Genomic DNA, 20,117 nt, shown 5'->3' on the forward strand with positions numbered 1-20,117 from the left:
ATGGTAGGACCCTTCAAACTCTCAGTGGAGATAAGATATTACGACGGAAACCGGCGGACAAAAACTGTCTCATCCTCTGACTTGACGGACGGTCTCACCACAGACAACCATCTATGTGAGTGTTACGGTACTCAGTGACATCCTTCAACATGTATTGAAAGGAAATCAAAGAAAAACATTGTTTCGTATATCCTACACCAATGACAGCCGTACAAACCAACTTTGCTTACAATCAACAATTTCAATGCCACAAAAAAGTGTGGTCGAAAAAAAATAAACATATTGGGCACAAATCAAAGGAGTTAGCCACTTAAATGTCATGCCTTGGGATAATGACATTGACAATGATGATAATGTCATCTCAATAATGTTTTGATGAGGAAGATGATAATTGATAACAATACTATTCAAAAGAATAGAGTATACCGTTCTTCTCTTTAGCAAATACCAATGGAAATATAATGTTTGTACTACAGATAGAAAGATAGCTACATGACTACCCTAAAGATTCGTACATAAATGAATGAATACCTATCGATAAATTGTAGTTTGTACTAAATCTTTGATATACTTCCTCAGGTCACCTGAGCTTCACTGTGAAGATAGCGACAGATTCCACCACCCTGCCAGGACTGGGGAAGATAGTGGAGAAAGCGTACACGTGCATCACCAAGTTTCCCGGGGTACCGGAGGACCAGTATGCACCTAATAACTTCTTTAGCTTCGAAAATGTGAGTTACAAGGACGTATTTGGTTACATGACTGTTTATAATATCCAATTTGTTTATTGAGAGTCCATTCCGAGTCACCGAGAGGTTTTAAGATGATAATTGTAATTTTTGAACGATTTTAAATAGAAGAATATTTCAGTCACTATAGCTCTAAACTGTTCAAACAATTAAAAATGAAAGATTGAACATGTTTGAACCTATTCATGTTTGTTAGAAACATTGGGCAAGTAACGGTACAAATATATATTTATTTAGTTAGATTGTTTTAAACATTTCCAAAATATTTGAACAAAAGGTTAGAATTACCCTCTTGGTAATGTGGAATTGGCTCTATGATGCCTCAAAATGTATTTTGGATGTGAAGTTGGATGGCCTCTTTTCCACATCACTTCCATGTTTTATGAAGTGATGGTACGCACATTTGTACCGCATGCACGTCTGGGAAGGTTGCGATATAATAGCGATATAAATGTCAGGTAAACTTGCTGATAATAGCCAAAATCACCAAGTCCCAAAGGCAACTTCTACAACATTTATCGCGTAAAATTTTTTTTCGTGCCGTGATAATGCTCTTAGACATAATATATGTACTTTATATTCAGTTGACAGCATAGATCTTAAGGATTTTACCATGGTCAATATTGACCGAAGGAGGTCATACTACCAAGGAGGTTGAAAAGCATAGATAAAAGACAATCGGATGAAGCTGTGCAATTAATTATGATTGAGCTGCACAAAGATGTGCGGTCACAGTTGCTTTCGAATGTTAGGGCTTAGCTTTAAGAGTGCCCCTTGAGTTTAACTTCTTAACAAACCATTTTTTGCAAAGCACTTCTGATAGGGTCACCTATATCATTGTCACTTGTTTCAGGTGGGCGGAAGCGATGACTTTCTTCTGGGATTCACTGGAAACTACGAGACGACAAAAGAAGACAGGGGTCCGTACGCACGGAATACGTGGGAGTGTCAAGTCTCCGCGGACGGGGACGTTAATGACTACAGGCCGTCAACCGTGGTCTTGGCAGTCGATTACGAAGGTATCCGTCGTTGATACGTATACACACGATTCTTGCGTGTTGATATGAGAAAAACATCCAATCTGCTCTGTAGGACATCAGACAATGACTCGGAATAGACTTAGGCCTGTCTCATATCGTGCATTCGAAGCAAGAATCTGTAATGTGTGTGAAGCTTTTTTTTTTTTCTTTTACTCTATTTAAGCTAAGGACACAATCCGCCGTACGTGCAATTTGTCCGTACGTTTCTTGGGTGGAGGCTACGTCTGCCACGTATTTCTGAAAACGTTCAGGCTGTACTGCAGGGCAGCCGCGTCGCCCGTACTGGCACGTAAGGGGGGCGAATCCGCTGCCCGATGGCCCGAGCTTTGCCTGCACTTAAAGTTCTACGGCGTGTCTGCGCATGCGCGCTCCAAAATCCGTCGGATTCCCTACGAGTTCGTACGGAGGTGGTACTTACCACTTACGGATCCCAAAAGATTGCCCACGTTTTGGCACGTAGACTGCACTTATTTGAACGTACGGCGGGTTGTGCCCTTAGCCTTAGATCCACAAATAGCTTGGCATTTCAGCAACATCTATTTTCTTGTGGTCCATTCTGGAGTCTATTTGTGCCTTTCAGGTTGCCCTGTTGGCTCTTACGGCGCAGACTGCACTGGGAGGTGTGCGTGTCAGAACGGCGGCGACTGTCACCCCTTCAACGGGGCCTGCAAGTGTCCTATCGGCTGGACCGGGTCTACCTGTGACATAGGTTCGGTTTTCATGTTATTTACATCTTGAGATCATGAATTTTCTGTCATCAAAACTTTGGAGATATAGTTTGATGGATATGTACTATATGAACTATATAACGATACATAATTGTCATAGAAGCATATTAAGGTGTTGCAAGTTACATAGAAAACATCATATAGACAACGAGGTATCAACAGTGGAAGTTCAGCTGCAGTACCAGAACAAGCCACTAGGCCGCCCAAAAATTCTCATCACATTAAGGCCTACTCACATACCAGTTATCCAGACAAGCCACCAAGATATCCCAGAGTGTTCATCCCTCCCCCCTCCATACACACACAGGGAAATATATAACACGAACGCAACCAAAGGCATAACCTTCTGGCGAAGGTAATTTTTAAAAGATCTTAGTAGGCATCCTTCCATCTTTGCAGATGATGGTAGCGCTCTGTAAAGATAACGCTGCAAAAAAGGTGGTACTCTTTGATTCTTTATCCAACGTTAACGACTCATGTTACCTACTATTCATTTATGACGTAACCGCTTACAGACATCATCTACATGAAAATCAGATTTACAGTTGCATACAACCAGTTTTGTTTTCCACAGGCTAATGTTGGGTTCATTGACCGATACTTTATCAGAAAGCAACTAATGATGTAATTGGTTACAGTTGACAGACGAGTGACAGTCAGGAAAGAGCCTGAGTACACGCCCTACATCACGGAGAGCGCCACGCTGATCTGTGAGGTGGTGAACTTGGGAAACAGGACGGTGACGTGGCGATTTCGAAATGAAGAGCTGAATCGCAACTACTCAGTAGTTCAGCAAACTACACACATCGAAAGGTAGGCCAATGATTATTGATATGCTATGGTTAACGTAGTCTCCATAGCAGGCTCTCTGGGACATTTTTTTGCTCAAAATACACTTTTGTTGGCCATTTCTTTTTGTACTGGGTCGCTGATTACAGGCCCCAGAGAGCCTGCTATGGAGGCTATGGTTAACGCATGTGTATATATGTTTAGTTTAAGATATGCAACTATTTTGCTATGGTCTTCATTGGAAGTGTCATTGAAGTCGTTTTGAATGTTTCGATGGGCACAGATTAAAAGGAAACCAGACATGCACTAAGTAAATACCCCCTGGTTTCAATATTAACTTCAGGTACTTCTTCTCAGTCTTCCAAGATATTCGGACGATTTAGTTCTGCCATGAGTTCTCAGTACTGGAATTACAAGGTTGAAGATGATGTTTTGTGTGTCAATTGTTGTGTGTGTGTGTGTGTGTGTGTGTGTGTGTGTGTGTGTGTGTGTGTGTGTGTGTGTGTGTGTGTTGACTCAAGAAGCTATGGTGGGATTCTTATGATATTTGGTTAGATCTGTATACTGATATGTTAAGGTCTTGTGTTTAGAATATATAGTAAACTACATTATCACTGAAACTTTAATTGATCTCTGCAAAATCATTGATATATTTCTTTAATACGTCTTTTTCTTTTCTTCCTGTCATTTTATTTTCAGTCGGGTCTTAATCGGTAACATAGTTGATGCGGACAATGGTGAGTACACGTGTGAGGCACGGGGTCCAGACGGGAGTGTTGTCTCTGACGCGGTGAGGCTGGATGTTACAGGTGGGCTATAAGACAATATAATATATATGCGTTTTCCTTTTGAAATATGACCAGAACTGTCCGGCATTTGCTACATCAGATATACATTAATCCCACTATCAACCTTACGTGCACATGTCAATCAAAATAAGTACCTGTTTCAATATTGCAAATATGTATGTTGTCAGGCAACGCTGGATTGTGCATTATGGAAACGGACAGTCACAGAAACAGGTAGACAAGCCAAACCTTAACTTCCTTAGGCTAAAGTAAAAAAAATGACGTCGTTCGTCATCTCATATTGCACTGTTAGGCCACGTCGATTTGATTATATGGATAACATCCTCTTGGACCCCCCAAACTGATGCGAGCGCGTGAATAAAAAAGTTTGGCCCCCAAAAAAGTTGATTTTGGTATGAAATCTTGGTCAGATAATTAATTCCCGCGAGAATGTCATCAATGTAATAAAATCAACATGGCCTTACTGTGATGTTCCCACCTGTACCGACAGAATGCACCCCTGGCTGGCGGGGAAGGAACTGCAAGCTGCTCTGTGACTGCTCCAGTAACTCTGTGAGGTGCGACCGTTTCAGCGGATGTGTCTGTAGAGCGGGGTGGACCGGGGACACTTGTGGTAACTACAAATTTTACAATATAGAGATTATGTTTCTTTGATTGTTACAGCTTACGTGCAATAAAAGATATAAGATGTTGAAAACTTTTGTGTTGGAACTCTTCGTTAATATGACCTTACTTCATACCTCATGGCTTGTTGGAGCATTCAAAAGCAGTGCTGTGTGGTGACTCTGTGAGGTCTGTATCATCGGTGCCATCATCAGTTAATGATGTTTTGCTACACGAGTTAAGTAGTGGTTATGTATTTAATCTACAACAGACAAGGCGTAAACCAGGTACCAAGTTGAACGTTAACGTATACGATTTTCCCCATTGACACAGAGACAACATTACCACCACCAACGGGGACCACCTTACCAGCATCAACGCCTAATATCCAGGACATACCGACCACAGATGAACCAAACGACACCTGGACAACACCTGTGATAGTGGTGGTCGCGCTACTCGTCCTGGGTGTGGCTGCTGGTATATCAGTGTACTGGCTAAGAAGGCGTGCCCCACAGAAACACTCCTTTGGTCTGTCCGAGGTACTGAATCTCTTGTTCTCGCAATTGATCGATTAGAAGATTTCAAGCACATGTTATGGCCTGAAAGTCATAGAGAACAATGCTTTTATAATTTTTTCTTACACTTACACTTATGATCATTCACGTCACGCATGATATTGATACAAAATGTGGATACCATTTGCTAAACAGTTCGTAGAAACAGTATACGTATCTCAGGGCCGAGCTGCCTTGCCAGCCCTAATAAGGACTACTCACATTTCCAATCCGGGGCCTAGCTGGACAGCTTTCGGAAACGAAAAGTATGATATAAAAGACACCAAGTTGCACAAGGCGTAAAGAGAATAGTCATGGGCATTATTTGTTTATATGTTTACGTATACATTTCTATCTTTAAATGCTTGGAAATGTGATGTAAGCTTTAAATAAACAAGTGGCCATCAGTTGGGTTAAGAACTATGCCGGAGGAGAAGTTCAGCTGAAAAACATCTGATGTTTCCAACAGGATCTTCTGCGCAGAATCCGTCAGACCCAATGGGAGAAGGATCCTGGTGACGTCACGTTTCTGGACCAGATCGGACAGGGTGAGTTTGGTCACGTGGTCCGGGCCCAACTGAGGGAAGGAGGAAGCAGTAGTGTCCTAGCGGCGAAGGGTTTACGTGCAGGTCAGTGTCCTGTCCATTTATTTCCGTTGATTCCTCATAATTTGCCTCGCCCGTTTCTACATCCCCAATACTTGGGGTCGTGTGGCGCAACTGCAGGGTGTTTGGTCCAGAACCCAGAGGTCCTGTGTTCGAATCCTGTCATGCTACTGATCCGTCCAGGTGTATAAATGGGTACCTGACTTCAGTTGGGGAGGTAAGAGGTGATGGGAGAAGAGGGATTGGCTCCGCCTCCCTAGACTTTGTCCTAAACACAGTGGATAAGAACCCACTGCCCTTTAATACGGCCTTAAAAAGGCTTTGGGACTGCCTTCGCGCGCCATAACCTTTACCTACATCTCAATACATCCACGGAATTTTAAAACGTCCATTATTTAGATATGAACTTTGGGTTCATGATATCATGCATAGTTCTGATTTATTCATACAACGAAATCTTTTTATCATCGTTTGTAATTAGATAACGTCCGAAGCACAGGGAAGTACAGTTTTGAGCGGGAATTAAAGGTTCTGCTGGACCTTACTGAAGATGGCGGCCATCCTAACATCATACAGCTGTGCGGGGTCATACTCTCGAAAGGTAGTTTACAAACTCTTGTCAACATCCATAAACTTTGGGTTACTTTTAAGCATGTAAGATAGTTTAACATATGTTCATCTCGGTTGAACATATGTTCATATCCATTTTAAAGCACATGACTGAAGTGTACGATAAGGTTGAATTTTCCCCCATTTTATCATCATCTAAACATCTTCATGTATTGGCAGTTTTCAGTGTGTCAAGGGGCGAAAACATGAACACAAACAGCAGGTTTGCCAGGAATGTATCATCTTCATGACATTTTTTAATGTACATGTGTTAAGGGGGACAAAACATAAGCACAAAGCCTATTTGACAGGTTTATAAGCATGTATCTGTCATAGGTCCAACTGACGTTTATATCGGAACAGTGTCCAGGACTCGGGGTGTCGTGAGCCAAGCTTATCCCAAGCTTTAGCCTTTCAACATATCCAGCAATATGAACAGCCAAATTTCCCTTCCTCCTAGGTCTGATCTACATTCTGTTGGAGTACGTCGGTAAGAGGGATCTACAGGGACTGTTAAAGGCCGCCAACATGAAGGCAAGCATCCCGTCATCCTTCGGGCGGGAGTGTCTGTCCTACGCCAGGGACATCGTGTCAGGACTCGCCTACTTGGACAGAAGCAAGGTGAGTAAAACACAACATCTACAAGATCTTTCTACCACTTAACAATATTCTCACCTGAACATGCTTGTAAACACAGTCAGAATGTAATTTCAAACAACAGACAAGCGTTAGCGGTAGTACTTCAGCTACCCATAATAAGCGTTTTCATTCCTGCTTCTTTGATCTTTCTTTTGCAATTTATATATGTTCTACTTTTTTAGCACACTGGTACGAACTTGCAAGACGATTAGCATAATTTCAATTCGGAAGATTATTACTTCTATAGCTAAAGCAACAGATATGACCAACTGTTGCATGTTGTATATGTGGTCTCCTTTGGTCAATATTGACCATGATAAAACCCCGATTGATATCAGCCCTACAGCTTCGACTATGTCATATACGAGAACGTCGACGTCAACATCCATAGTATTATGCCACTTGCATATTATCCAGTAAGTAAAAGCGTTATCATCTACTTGATTCTGCGTTCTAGGTTGTCCACAGGGACCTGGCTGCCAGAAACGTTCTCATCTCTAACGACAACGTGGCAAAATTGTCCGACTTCGGTCTGTCCTGTGGTATCTATCGGGAGCTGTCGGAAACAAAGGTAAGGTATTGCCACGACCATGCTGTATAGAAAACGCCAAACGCTTTCCACATAAGATGATGCACCGCGCTAATTTTCACATCCCATAAACTCCCAACGCGCTTAAAAATGTTGTTCATGATATTATTGTGGTTGAATGTAAGTTCATCTGTGACGGTAGTTAACATAATGATACAGTTTTTAAGACTTTATATCCGTACACAAAATAAAGCGCTTACCAACAAGCTTTCGATCAGTCCTCTTCCGTCGCACGGAACGGAAGTGTGACGTCAGTAAAGGGTCAAAGGTGCTTGGCAGTCGGTATCGGCCCCCGAGAGAGGACTGATCGAAAGCTTGTTGGTAAGCGCTTTATTTTGTGTACGGATATAAAATCTTAAAAACTGTATCATTATGATATTATTGTGGCTTAAGATAAACTGTTTATTCTTATGCATTTTCAAATATCGTCTGTGAGTTTCTGCGATCAATTAAGTGGCAACAGATTGACACCTTGTACTTATGACCGCTAATACACCGCAATGTTTATGTGTTTTTATTTTTCAGAATGAAGACCCCCTGCCATGGAGATGGATGGCCCCAGAGTGCCTGCGTTATGATGACGAGTTTTCCAGCAAGAGTGACGTGTGAGTTAACATGGTTTCCCGACATTGTTAAGCCCCGTTTACAAGTCAAGAATTTAGCTCGGCCAAGTTGTCAGCGAGCTCTAATTTACGAGGAGGTATGACCCTGATGCCGACGAAGAAACTCTGCCATTTGTTCGTAGGCATCAGTTTCGGGCAGTACAACCTGGCGGACATAGAGTATGCCGACGACACTTCCCTGCTTGCCGATGACCTGACCCGACTTCAAGACGCTCTCACAGTCTACGACGAGGAGGCCAAGAAGCTCGGACTCAGTATCAACTGGGGCAAGACGGAACTGATGCATGTTGGAGACGGCCCTGACCCTGAACCCTTCATCTTCAGCGGCTGCCCTGTCAAGTTTGTCTCCACATTCAAGTACCTGGGTTCTATCATCTCTAAGACTGGTGACTTGAAGCCAGAGATAAATCAACGACGTGCCCAGGCCTCCGCTGTCCTACAGTCCTTGTGGAAACCACTCTGGCGACACAGACATGTCTCCTTACAGACCAAACAGCGTGTGTACAACTCTTCCGTCGTATCAGTCCTTCTGTACGGCTCCGAAACCTGGCCTCTGAGCAACACCTTGGCAGCCCGTCTCGATGGGTTTGACACCAGAGCCCTGAGGAGAATCACATGCACTCGCTGGCAAGAGCATGTGCGTAACAGCGACCTCCGGGAGCAGACCGGACAACCTCCTGCCTCTAGCCTCGCTGCCATGAGAAGAGTCCGCTGGTATGGCCATGTCCTTCGCCTCCCCCCAGAACACCCTACGAGAGCCCTGCTAGACTTCGATCCCAAGCAGGCAGGATGGCGGCGACCACGGGGGGCGCCTCGCACCCGCTGGATGGACGTGGTGACCAGAGATCTCCGCAGCATCAACATCACACCCCAGCAGGCGCAGCCAGCAGCATTGAACAGAGGGCGGTGGAGAACTCTAGTGCACGCAGTCGGCTCTACGCACCATGTGCAAGAGGATGAGTGAGTGAGTGAGAGTGAGTCATCAGTTTCATGCCTCCTCGTAATTTAGAGCTCGCTGACAACTCGGCCGAGCTAAATTCTTGATTTGTAAACGGGGCTTTACAACATGCTGAGAACGCGTGCTGAAAACAGAACATAGAATGCAGGGCTTAGGGATAGAAATTCATTTCTAAAAACTCGGGTGCATCAAAATTAGAATAAAGTATTACTTCATTATCTTTCTGACACTTAGATGTCAAGACTATAATGTATACTTTTATTATATCTTAAGTGAAAGGTAAACCTACGAAAATATTTTGGAGCGCCCACAGACGTAAAAAAAAATGGGTGCACCGATCCAAATTTGGGTGCACCAAGGTGCATCTTTACCCAGTATTTCGAGCCCTGTGATGGTTTAACATACATGTACTTATAGGTTTATAGGTTCCGCCGTTACCATAAGGTCTATATAGTTGTGTTGATTATGTACAAGGTGTTATTCTTGTACGCCAGGAAGACTACATGAATGCCTACTGTAGTCCAACAAAGTATCGATCGATCTTTGTTGCAGTTGGTCGTTTGGTATCGTGCTGTGGGAGATGGCTACCCTGGGTGCCACCCCCTACCCTTACATCACCTCCCAACACAAGCTGCTGCGGTACTTGATCAGGAACAAGGAGCGCATGGCTCAGCCATCCAGATGCAGTGATGCAGTGTAGGTCATATTCTTGCATCATTATCTTCACTTCATTGTCATGTGTAGATGAAGAAATGTATTAATGACTGTCCTGGGCCTTTGACATGTGAAACAAAGATCTCTATATAATTGTCTTGCTCTAAAAGTCCTTTACATAGGTCCTTCGTATTCTCCAAGCAGAAGTTGGGTCTTGGAGATAGTTATGACAGTTGCTCCCCTCGGCCTCACGAGTAGGAGCGTCACTATCTCCGTGACCCAACCTCTGCTTGGAGAATAGGTCCTTCTTCCTATTTTACAATTTCTACTATTTGTTTTGCTGGTGTTTAATCGACACATTCATACATTATACTTGACTGCCACATTACTTCCTTTTATTAGTTGAGAATGTGCTGTGTCTTGATACACTCTATATATCATATTTTTCTGTCATAACGTTCATGTTACTACCTTTTATGCCCAGATGTGCTGTGCGTCCTATGAAACATCATAACACAGTAATAAAATTTCCTCCTTGACATACAGGTATCAGGTGATGCTGTCATGTTGGCAGGAAAGCCCAAACCACCGACCGGCCGCCGTCTCTCTGGAAGGCATCTTCAGTGGCATGTTGGCACTGAACAAGGTATGTTCTATGCTGTCTACATGAAAAACAACTCACTGTGGTCTCCTACCACACATTCCAATGGCCATATAATGATAAAACCTCTGCACAAGTAGGGTAAATAATTAGTCAGTTAAGTCCAGGGGCTAAAATTATTTTTGGGGCTAAAATGTCATTTGTACATGTAATAAAATGAGACTTCACTACCAGAATTGAACATTGCAAGTGATTCTTTAAATGGACAAAAGATTAACACAGGTTTGCGTTAATCAATTGCATTGCAGATATTGATGCTAAAAGTCACACCAATTTCAACCAAGTTTGTGACTTGTGTTCTTTCCTTTTTTTTTTTCAGGAAATCTTCAAACCAAGTATCCTTGCAGAGGACATACTGTAGACGGGAGACCATTGCTATTATGTTGCTATCTAACTTGTGTTAAATGGACATTAAAATAGATAAGCAAGAAAAAGATAGTTGTCCTGTTGTGTATTGATGTTGACATGACCAAATAAGACAGAATCTGTAGTAAAATTGGGTATAGACTCAGATGAGTGAGTAAAGCAAGAAAATATATCTGATTCAATTAACCTAATATCAGAAGCTTTTTGGTTAGTACCTTTCACTGGTATTCATGTTGGAAGTAAAAATGTAGAGTAGAGTTGTATAATAGTCAGATTAATCTGGTGCCCTCACATAAAGTGGTGGTACTGGACGTTTGTCTAATTACAGAACATGTATGTCTATGTCAGTTTTTGTTTATATGTCTAAGATATGTAAAAGACTTGAATATATTCATCCTAATATAATATGTTCTGTGTGTGTCCAGAATGCAATCATGCCACAGAAACAAAAAAATTGTTTGCAGAGCAGCATTTATTTACTATTTTCATGGTCTGGTTAGTCACCTGACCATGCTTAGTTTGTTGCATTTTTCTTTGAACAATGTCTTCAGTTTTACAACTGGTTACTTGGTAACAGCAATATGTATTATTATAGCAGAGCTACAATAAAAGGACACTGGGAAAAGCATATTTCCTCTTCCAGTTTCAGCTTCCCTGGTATGTTCTTTCAATACTAAACACTTAGTAACACAGCAGTTGAGGGAAGGAGGTCTCTAGATCTTCCTTTTTTCTTCAGTCCTCTGAGATCAGTTGGCACTTTTCTTCCCAATATGTCCATCTTCCCAAGCCCTGCCAGAAACAGTATTGGTACGTACCGAAAACAAACAAACAAAAAACATCATTTTGCAGTTTTGGGATTCAGAAATCAAATTTTGCTGCTCATTCCTTAAACGTTACATCAGAACTTCTGCTGTAGCTTGCTGTTTTGGCTCAAATAAAAATGCACATGCCAGAGAAGGAAGACATTGTGAGATTCTGCCTGTAGAATCTCTTGTTTTACAGTTTAAACAAGGTCTGTTGGTTTTCTTTGAGGCTCAGGTAGGATGTCTGTGCCATTCTCTCCAACTCTGCCAGCTCGCTCACAGTGGGGGCCAGCTGGGCTGCATGGCCCTTGTACGACCCACCTGGAATACACAAAGAATTCTCTGAAAAAATTTCTTTAAATCAAAAGCACTAACACACACATAACTTACAGCTGACAAAGTCAGCAGTTGACACTTCTCCAGTACCACAAAGCTTTCTTAATGTTATTTTCATACAGTTTAATAAACTTGTCTCTCTTCAAATAGCTTCCTTTGTAGGAATGATTTCATTTTGCAAACACTCTGGCACCCTTGAACAATGTACATGTCATAATTGTTCAAACAGAATGTTGCACAGTGCAGGGGCACAAAATGGTCCCATCAATTTAATTCCTTGTTTCTCTAATTTTTTCAAATACAAAGTGAGAGGTCAAGATGAAAACAGTGGTGGAATAAGTACCTTTATTCCAATGTCGAGTCGAGTGTGTACAAATTTCCCCCTCAGTCATTATTGGCATTTCAGTTCAGCAATATTTTAAAAAATCTGTGACCCAATAAATCATATTGGTGTATAGAACATAGACCAAATCTCACCCCCAGCCTTCCTCTTCTGCCCGTACACCACCTTTCCATCAAACTCATCCACGGGGACCTTCATGTCTGCCTCCACCTGCTGGATAATCACCCCCAGGTGTTCTTCGATGTCTGCCAGGTACTGGGGCTCGTCAAACCAGATGGCACAGCCGCCCTGGGAGGTTAGCCTGGTGTTGTAACAGCCCCTCCCTCTGCTGGGACAGCCGTGGTACCAGACCTGGATGGTTACAGCACAAAAACTGGTTACAACACATAAACTGGTTACAACATGTAGTTATCATTCATCAGCCTGGTGTTGTAACAGCCCCTCCCCCTGCTGGGGCAGTCATGGTACCATACTTGTATGGTTACAACAAATGTTAGATAGGTTTATAGCAAAACCAACACTTCGTCATCAGTCTGGTGTTGTAACAACCCTCCTCTTATTGGGACGCGGTTACAACACAAAACTTGGTTACAACACACAGCTATGTTGGCCAGGCTTATAGTAAAACCAGTAAAAACACAAGACTCAAACTCAATGTCTGTCAAGTAGAAAGCATAAATACCATGGTCTGGGCGGTCAGCAATCCCCAAACGCCACAACACAACAACAAAAGTGGTTATAACACGAAACACTTAAAATGACAACACACAGACATGTCATAGTGTATTAGTATAAGGTTGGGAAATGTTTCATTTAACACCTACCTTTTCCTTAACAGTGGACACAAAACTGATGGCAAGACCCATTCTGAAATGGAGAACAAACACCACAATTACTCTTGATAGTGACTGATATTTGACTAAGGCAAAAAGTTAAGAGTCTCAAGTTGGTAAGGACACTGAGAGATGTTCAAAGCAGTCGGTTACTTACCTATCGGCTCTGCCAACACGACCAATTCTGTGCACGTAGTTCTGCTTCTCATCAGAAGGGGGCAGAGTAACATTGATAACTGTGTGGTAAAAGGAGACATTGTACATAATAGACAAACTACATGTCTCTGAAATAACATACACTTTATAAGAGAGTCTAAAAAAACTTTCTCTTACTTTTACTGTATACAAACATTTGGACAGCTGTAGCCACACCTAGGGATGTTCCTGTATTTGTGTCAGCAAGCTACCAACACATAGAGAATATACAATCATACAGAAAAAAAAAAATATTACTGTTACAAGAGCTTGTTAAGGTCTGTATACTGATGTTTGACAGCTGTCACTCACCATATGGAATCCCTTTAACATCCAGACCTCGAGCTGCAACATCAGTACAGATCAGGAAACGGACTCTACGGTCCTACAACAGAAAATATTACCATTGTACTAAAAGCTATGATAAAAGTATAGGGCAGAATAAAAAAACTTTTTTCATAACAAAGGAAGAACCAGACATAATGTCAACATGCAACAGAAACCTGACATTGTTAGGAAGTGATGTGGTACAAAAATGTCAATGTACGGATACATCATTCCCAACCTTAAACAACTGTAGATTTTTCTTCCTTTCTGGTGGTTTTCTGTCTCCATGAAGACAAACACATGAGAACTGGTGGCCTGAGCTATTGGGTCCTGTTAGGGGAAAATATCGGGAGGATAAATTTTGTACAAAAATTCTATGGTCATGATAGAAAATATGTTGTTTAACTCTATGGTTTATGCATACATTTACTTAGTAAAAAATATACCTTAATTTTGTCAGTTACATTACAGAGCACTTACCACATTTGTTTGTCTTTGGCATTTTCCTGTACATACAGGTGATTGAACACTTTTCCTCATGTTGATATTCAATGTATCACTATCAGCATTATACTCTATACCAACAAATTAACTTGCTGTGGTATTACAAAGATAAAAAAAAGATTTACGCAAGCCTGACCTAGTCTCGAGTTCTCTCCCAAGATCGAGACTAGGTCATTCTCTGTGAACAAGATGTGCTGTCAGACATCGAAAATTTGGAGGTATGTACCTTGCCTTTAAAAAACAATCACTGTTGGAAGAAAGTTTGTAGTAACTGTATTCATATGTGACTGATGAACCTCTTCAACAATAAAAAAAGGTATTGAACAAAAAAATATGAGGTCTAACCTCCGCCCATCCTGATGAAGTATCTCTCCATGTTATCACAGTCCAGCTTGGTGCGACAGAAGATGATGCCCATGTCCATCTTGTGTTCCTTGATGACCCTGACAGTGTACTCTCCCTTCAGGATCTTCACTGCCTCAGATAGGGTTTCTGCATAGAAAAAAAGGAAGGAAAATGCAACTGTCTAGTTTCATCGTCATCATCATCATTCACTGTGCTTTGCATCTGTAGTCAGATGTCCTGCAGCTGCATTAAATCTTTCTTCATCTATCTAGTTTGGCCTATTGAAAAGATGACTTTCCAATGGCTGTGACAAGAATGTCAGGTGCTGCTTATAGGTTTAATCCATCATGATAGCAAAACCGAAAACAATTCCTTTTGTTGAAGGTAGATATGTTTCAGGGCAACTTTACAGTCATACAGCAGTGCTCAATATCCCCACTTCCACACTTGCAAATGTAACTACATTTTGCTTGGCGCAACTTGATTTTAAACCCAGGTAGCTCAGTGTGCAACCTCAAATTATATAGTTGGAGCACCGCTTTTGCCCCTACATATGTGCATGCATGCATGCTCTTCATAAGATAAAACATTAAGTAGTAACATGTAACAGCTGAAAGAAAGATAATGGATAAGTAGCTGATTTGAAGAAAGTTATAACTTCAGGACTCGAAATACTTTTTTCTGCATACCTGCACTGGTGCAGGTAACCTTGAAAATTACCTGCACCAGACAAATTTTACCTGCACCACTCTGAATTTAGGAAATATGGATCATACTAAAATTGTTCAGGAACCATTCCACATACACTGACATCATAGGACATTTATGTATAAAACCCAGTACATGGACCAGTGCAGGTTAGGTGCAGGTAGACATCAGAAATACCTGCACAGCTCCAATTTTACCTGCACTAACGTGCATATGCAGGTGGTATTTCGAGCCCTGAACTTGGAAGTGGGGCAACATGAGATGTTGATGGTGTAACCTAGCTTTTGACTCGGGTTGCTGCCTGAGCAACTTGGCCGAAGAAATTGTTTAGTCATACCAAAGAGATGCAGAAACTAATGGCCAGGAACATTTCTAAGAAAGAGGACGGAATGAAATTCTCTTATCCTGTTCTAGGTAATGTGGCTATTGTGGCTAGATACATTTGCTTGGAAACTACTGCTGTGTAACAGAAACCAAATGTACCCGGAGTGTTGTTGCCGGGATGTACGTTGTCCTTATTGTGAATGCCATCCGTCTCCACATGGTTCCTCCCACAGTGCTGCCAGTAGGTGTCCCTCACTGGGTCTACCTTGGTCACCTGGAACATGTCAAGTTGTACAAGTCAAAACTTCAAACAGTAATTCTTCCACATTTCTGTTGGCAAGATAGAGGATGCGACTGCTATTGTTATTGTTGTTAGGTGGGCCGTCTACTCTCTCTTAGCAGCCAGGGGCTGAATTGCGAGGAGCTTACAATAGGTGGGGCTAAATCGCAAGGGTTTGGAGTGACTGCCATTCGGTGCCACTTAGGTGACCTGAATATGACAGTACTTGCGCCAGGTGCGGCCATAGGAATGTATGTTTTGAATCACTCACACCAGGAAGGAGCCCTGCTCTTTTTGATTGCAGTTACTGTTAGTGTTATACACTTTAGGTTTGCTACAGTTACTGTTACCACACAGTTTGTACCTACCACAGCATGAACAGTTTCTGGCACACTGTCCTCCCCCTTCAGATCAACCCACACTGGGAAATACATCAGCTTTTCCTGTAGGCAGAATCAAATGATGTAGAACACATGTCAACCAGATATACAAGAGTGGTTAAAAAATTGATGAATGAGATTTAAGAAAATCCTTTCCAATTCATCCAGGAGGGAATAAAAAGTGAAAGCAAGTACAACATGGTGTATAAATCATAATACTTACAGCCATCTTTTTCACATCAAAGGAATGCAGGGTTGCAGAGCACACAATCATCTGCAAACAATGAAAGAAATTTATAACACCCTACGTCACACCGTTTCTAACAGTCAAAACAATATTCAACCATCTTAATATGTACAAATTACTATGTACACAATTAGGAAAGGTACATCGTAAAACTAGGGTTAAGCACATGGTGGATAGGAACTATACTTAAAGAGAATTAACAAGTCTCTGATGTCTATGTATTATTACATTGCAGCTATATATGTATAGTGCACCTTCATGACAAGATGACAACAGTACAATGTATTAGCACTTCTGACTTTACCTGGAGCCTTTTACCATCTGCAAACACCTTAGTCATGGAGTCGTGTAAGCGCTGGATAAACTGGCCATAGCCTGCAGATAGGAGCCCATCCTGGAAAAATAAACAATTCATAACTGTTACAAGTTCCAAGTCCGGTAGGTTTCTTGACAGTAAATCATCAAGCTGTGCATAGTTGGAGCTAAAATATTCATAGACAAGAAGAGTACTTACACATTCATCCAGTACAAAGAATCGCACCTTAGGAGAAAAAACAAACTCTTGGTCAATTTAGTATAACATGTGCTTCTAAAACTGAAGAATAGTCCTAACCTCTCTAGTTTAAGTATTGAGGATATATATGAATTATTGTAGATGCCATCTACGATCTAGTCTAAAACAACTTCACAACACAACTCAGTCAAAAATAATGCACTGTTACATCAAGGATGGTTAGACATCCAGGGAATAAGACATGCCAAAATAGCAGTTACACATTATTAACTGGATATGATTTCCATCACTGATGAAAGGTAGTGGATGCTACCTGAAACATCTGACCATTCCCAAAATCATATCCGAAAAAATGCACTGTTTCAGCATATATATAATATACAATATTAGAACATCTATATTACTTTGTACGTACTTGTGAGAGGAGCAGCTTGCCGGTTGAGATTAGTTCTTCCAGCCGACCAGGTGTTCCCACTACAATATCCACCTGGGCAAATGGAAAGATGCCATGTCAAACAATCATCATTGTACAGATTAGGGGTGGGAACTACTGGTAAAAGAAAATTTAGGCACAGGTACAGTCTTGACCTGATCCTAATTGTTCGTGAAAACTTGTGAATAGGCACAATGGTGCAATTTTCTACAAAGGAATCTATTTGGCGGAGTACCCAACTCCCACTGGTATTTTCAAAATCAAGCGTCTTCACGTAAACTCAGCAAGTTTGATTGTAGAAACTTGGTAGAAATGACTCTGTACTCTACTTCAAACTTATTATTTTCTAGAAGCGGTACAAGTGCCAAAATGTGTAAACTCCTTTTGATATAATGTAGTAATTTTCTACTGACAGTCCAAAATCCGGTCTTCTGATTTTTCTCTGGCCCGATTTTTTACCGCTCCAACAAGTACATCGTACTGGTGCCCCTAGTATATCTAAGATTGCAAATTTTGTACAAAGGCTGAATTTCAAGCTCTTGTATTACCCTGCATGTTGTACCAGACTGCATTAAATGGACATGTACATATTGACTTCATGCACAAAACAGCAATTACAATGTATACAATACAGTAAGTACATTCTTAGTTCTCACCCCATTGTCCAAGATTTGTAGTTGGTCTCTTACAGGTACACCACCAATGATAAGCAGTTCTCTACAGTAAGAATGGGACAAGTAATACATATAAATCCCAAGACTTAAGTGCACAAAAACATCATTTCAAATTGATATGACAGTGACAACAATGAAGTCACAATATCATTACAAAAACCATGAATACATACAGAGTGTATCTCTCCCAATTTTATAAGATTTATAATATTTAGAAATTACGTCTCTTCTGCCTATTTACTCATTACTATAGACTCAGCTATAATCACACAAAAAGTACTACAAGAAACCTGTGATATCCAAAGTCAATACTGTTACAATGTTTTTGAAATGTGAAAATCTATGCCTACCTTATTGGAGGGTCATTGATGTGTTTTTTAAACATCTTGACATTGTTCAGTGTCTAGAATAGAGAAAGAAACAAGTTGTCATCATCATTTTGGACAGCCTACCCAGTCTTAATTCACATTCTAATTCAAGACCATTCTGTGTTTCATAATGTTCATATATTATATATATCAATGACATGACAATGACTGAGCAAAAGATGATTATGTAAAAAAAGAAAGCTTTGAGCTGATTAATGTACCTGTTCAGCTAATTCTCTGGAGGGCTGTAAGGAAAATAGAAAACATATATCACAAACAGTAATCATATAAAAGATAAGTGGTACAAACTGACTACACAGAAAACATACATCTTGCTATTCATTCTACTCTTAATTCAAAATGTCCTTCACTGGAAAGAATACTAAACTGCGTGGTTATGACTATGCACAAGTCACTGAATGCAAAATTTCAACTTCATCAACACTTTTGTACTGACCTCAATGATGAGGGCCTTTGGAGCATTTGGCTGTGGCTTACTGTGGGACGATGCTACACCACCTGTTATGGGTGTAAGTGATACATAGAAGTTATGACAAACAGTCAATTTTATCATAGTGTGAAATATGTGAGAGTTATGGACACCAGATATTCTCTTGCCAAAGATATAGCCAAGCTGCTCTGACAATAGCAATGAAAAATATGTGTTTCAGCTAAAGATGAGGATTATTATTTCCCAAGACATGAAGTACATTTTTTTCATTCAGTATATTTTATATTATTCACTCACTCACTCACTCACTCACTCACTCACTCACTCACTCACTCACTCACTCACTCACTCACTCACTCACTCACTCACTCACTCACTCACTCACTCACTCACTCACTCACTATTTCATTACATGTGCAAAGTAATTTTGATGTACTGGCTACATGCCATAAAATGCATTTGCACAATCAGCCAGTACAAATGTTGCAGTGTAGATCTTGCCAAGGTTAGGGACCGTACGGCATTTAGCGAGGGGGGAGGGCCGGTCGCCAGAGGGGGGAGGGCCTAGCAAAAAAATATTTTGCTAGGGGGAGGGCCTAGCAAAAAAATTTTGACTTGGGGGGAGGGCCAAGCAAAAAAAAAATAGCTTAGTCTACCAGCAATATTTGTCCCTTAAAATCCAAGAAACGGCGTTTCAGAGGGTCAAGATTTCAAAATTTTTCTGGACCTCCGCAAGGGATCGCCCAAGGTTGGCACTCGGGACACAGTGAAAATGCGAAAGGGGAGGGGGCGGGGCTTATGAATCGCCCTCGAAAACGTTTTTCACTTATAGAAATGTTATTAAACTCTAGATTAGTCTGCCAGCAAAATTTACCCCTGTCCTGTTGCCCTCAAAATGTAAGAAATGGCGTTTCAGAGCTCGAGGGTAAAGATTTGCAAATTTCCCTGGATCCCTTTTGACGTGACCGGCCTCGCGCCTTTGGTAGCCGACATCGTGATAATGTGTTTGGGGGGATTTAATTTTGTATTTCTAAATTGAAATTCCATTAAAGTTAGCTTTGTTTGCCAGCAAA

At 41.2% G+C, this 20,117-nt stretch overlaps 2 protein-coding genes across 3 annotated transcripts in view; one reads left to right on the plus strand and one right to left on the minus strand.

The window, feature by feature from the left end:
* Nucleotides 1–11,621, plus strand: LOC118417701 (angiopoietin-1 receptor-like). Its single transcript, XM_035823369.1, has 16 exons — nt 1–115; nt 580–731; nt 1,603–1,768; nt 2,370–2,498; nt 3,156–3,330; nt 4,006–4,115; nt 4,606–4,728; nt 5,052–5,260; nt 5,745–5,904; nt 6,362–6,481; nt 6,950–7,110; nt 7,586–7,699; nt 8,243–8,322; nt 9,851–9,994; nt 10,499–10,598; nt 10,933–11,621. The coding sequence occupies exons 1-16, from the start codon at nt 1–3 to the stop codon at nt 10,972–10,974; spliced, it is 2,100 nt and encodes a 699-aa protein (XP_035679262.1). The 3' UTR covers nt 10,975–11,621.
* The window catches only part of LOC118417700 (ATP-dependent RNA helicase DDX1-like), a 17,140-nt gene continuing 8,456 nt past the window's right edge, over nt 11,434–20,117 (minus strand). For both annotated transcript variants that reach the window (XM_035823368.1, XM_035823367.1), the window contains 17 exons: nt 19,051–19,112; nt 18,815–18,838; nt 18,576–18,628; nt 18,208–18,268; nt 17,534–17,605; nt 17,119–17,145; nt 16,909–16,998; nt 16,581–16,631; nt 16,346–16,420; nt 15,857–15,971; nt 14,666–14,812; nt 14,055–14,146; nt 13,802–13,874; nt 13,452–13,530; nt 13,286–13,328; nt 12,596–12,812; nt 11,434–12,103 (listed from right to left, as the gene is read on the minus strand). In XM_035823368.1, the coding sequence (XP_035679261.1) occupies nt 11,976–12,103; nt 12,596–12,812; nt 13,286–13,328; nt 13,452–13,530; nt 13,802–13,874; nt 14,055–14,146; nt 14,666–14,812; nt 15,857–15,971; nt 16,346–16,420; nt 16,581–16,631; nt 16,909–16,998; nt 17,119–17,145; nt 17,534–17,605; nt 18,208–18,268; nt 18,576–18,628; nt 18,815–18,838; nt 19,051–19,112 (1,409 nt within the window). In that variant the 3' untranslated portion in view covers nt 11,434–11,975. The remainder of the gene's footprint in view (nt 12,104–12,595; nt 12,813–13,285; nt 13,329–13,451; nt 13,531–13,801; nt 13,875–14,054; nt 14,147–14,665; nt 14,813–15,856; nt 15,972–16,345; nt 16,421–16,580; nt 16,632–16,908; nt 16,999–17,118; nt 17,146–17,533; nt 17,606–18,207; nt 18,269–18,575; nt 18,629–18,814; nt 18,839–19,050; nt 19,113–20,117) is intronic.

The sequence above is a fragment of the Branchiostoma floridae genome, chromosome 6, assembly GCF_000003815.2.
Source record: "Branchiostoma floridae strain S238N-H82 chromosome 6, Bfl_VNyyK, whole genome shotgun sequence".
Classification (NCBI taxonomy): Eukaryota; Metazoa; Chordata; class Leptocardii; order Amphioxiformes; family Branchiostomatidae; genus Branchiostoma; species Branchiostoma floridae.

Bases quoted from the DNA above. Each gene is read 5' to 3' on its own strand.
- LOC118417701 (XM_035823369.1), top strand. From the start codon at position 1: ATGGTAGGACCCTTCAAACTCTCAGTGGAGATAAGATATTACGACGGA. The intron at 732-1,602 runs GTGAGTTACAAG...CACTTGTTTCAG, and splicing joins ACTTCTTTAGCTTCGAAAAT to GTGGGCGGAAGCGATGACTT. The intron at 1,769-2,369 runs GTATCCGTCGTT...TGTGCCTTTCAG, and splicing joins CTTGGCAGTCGATTACGAAG to GTTGCCCTGTTGGCTCTTAC.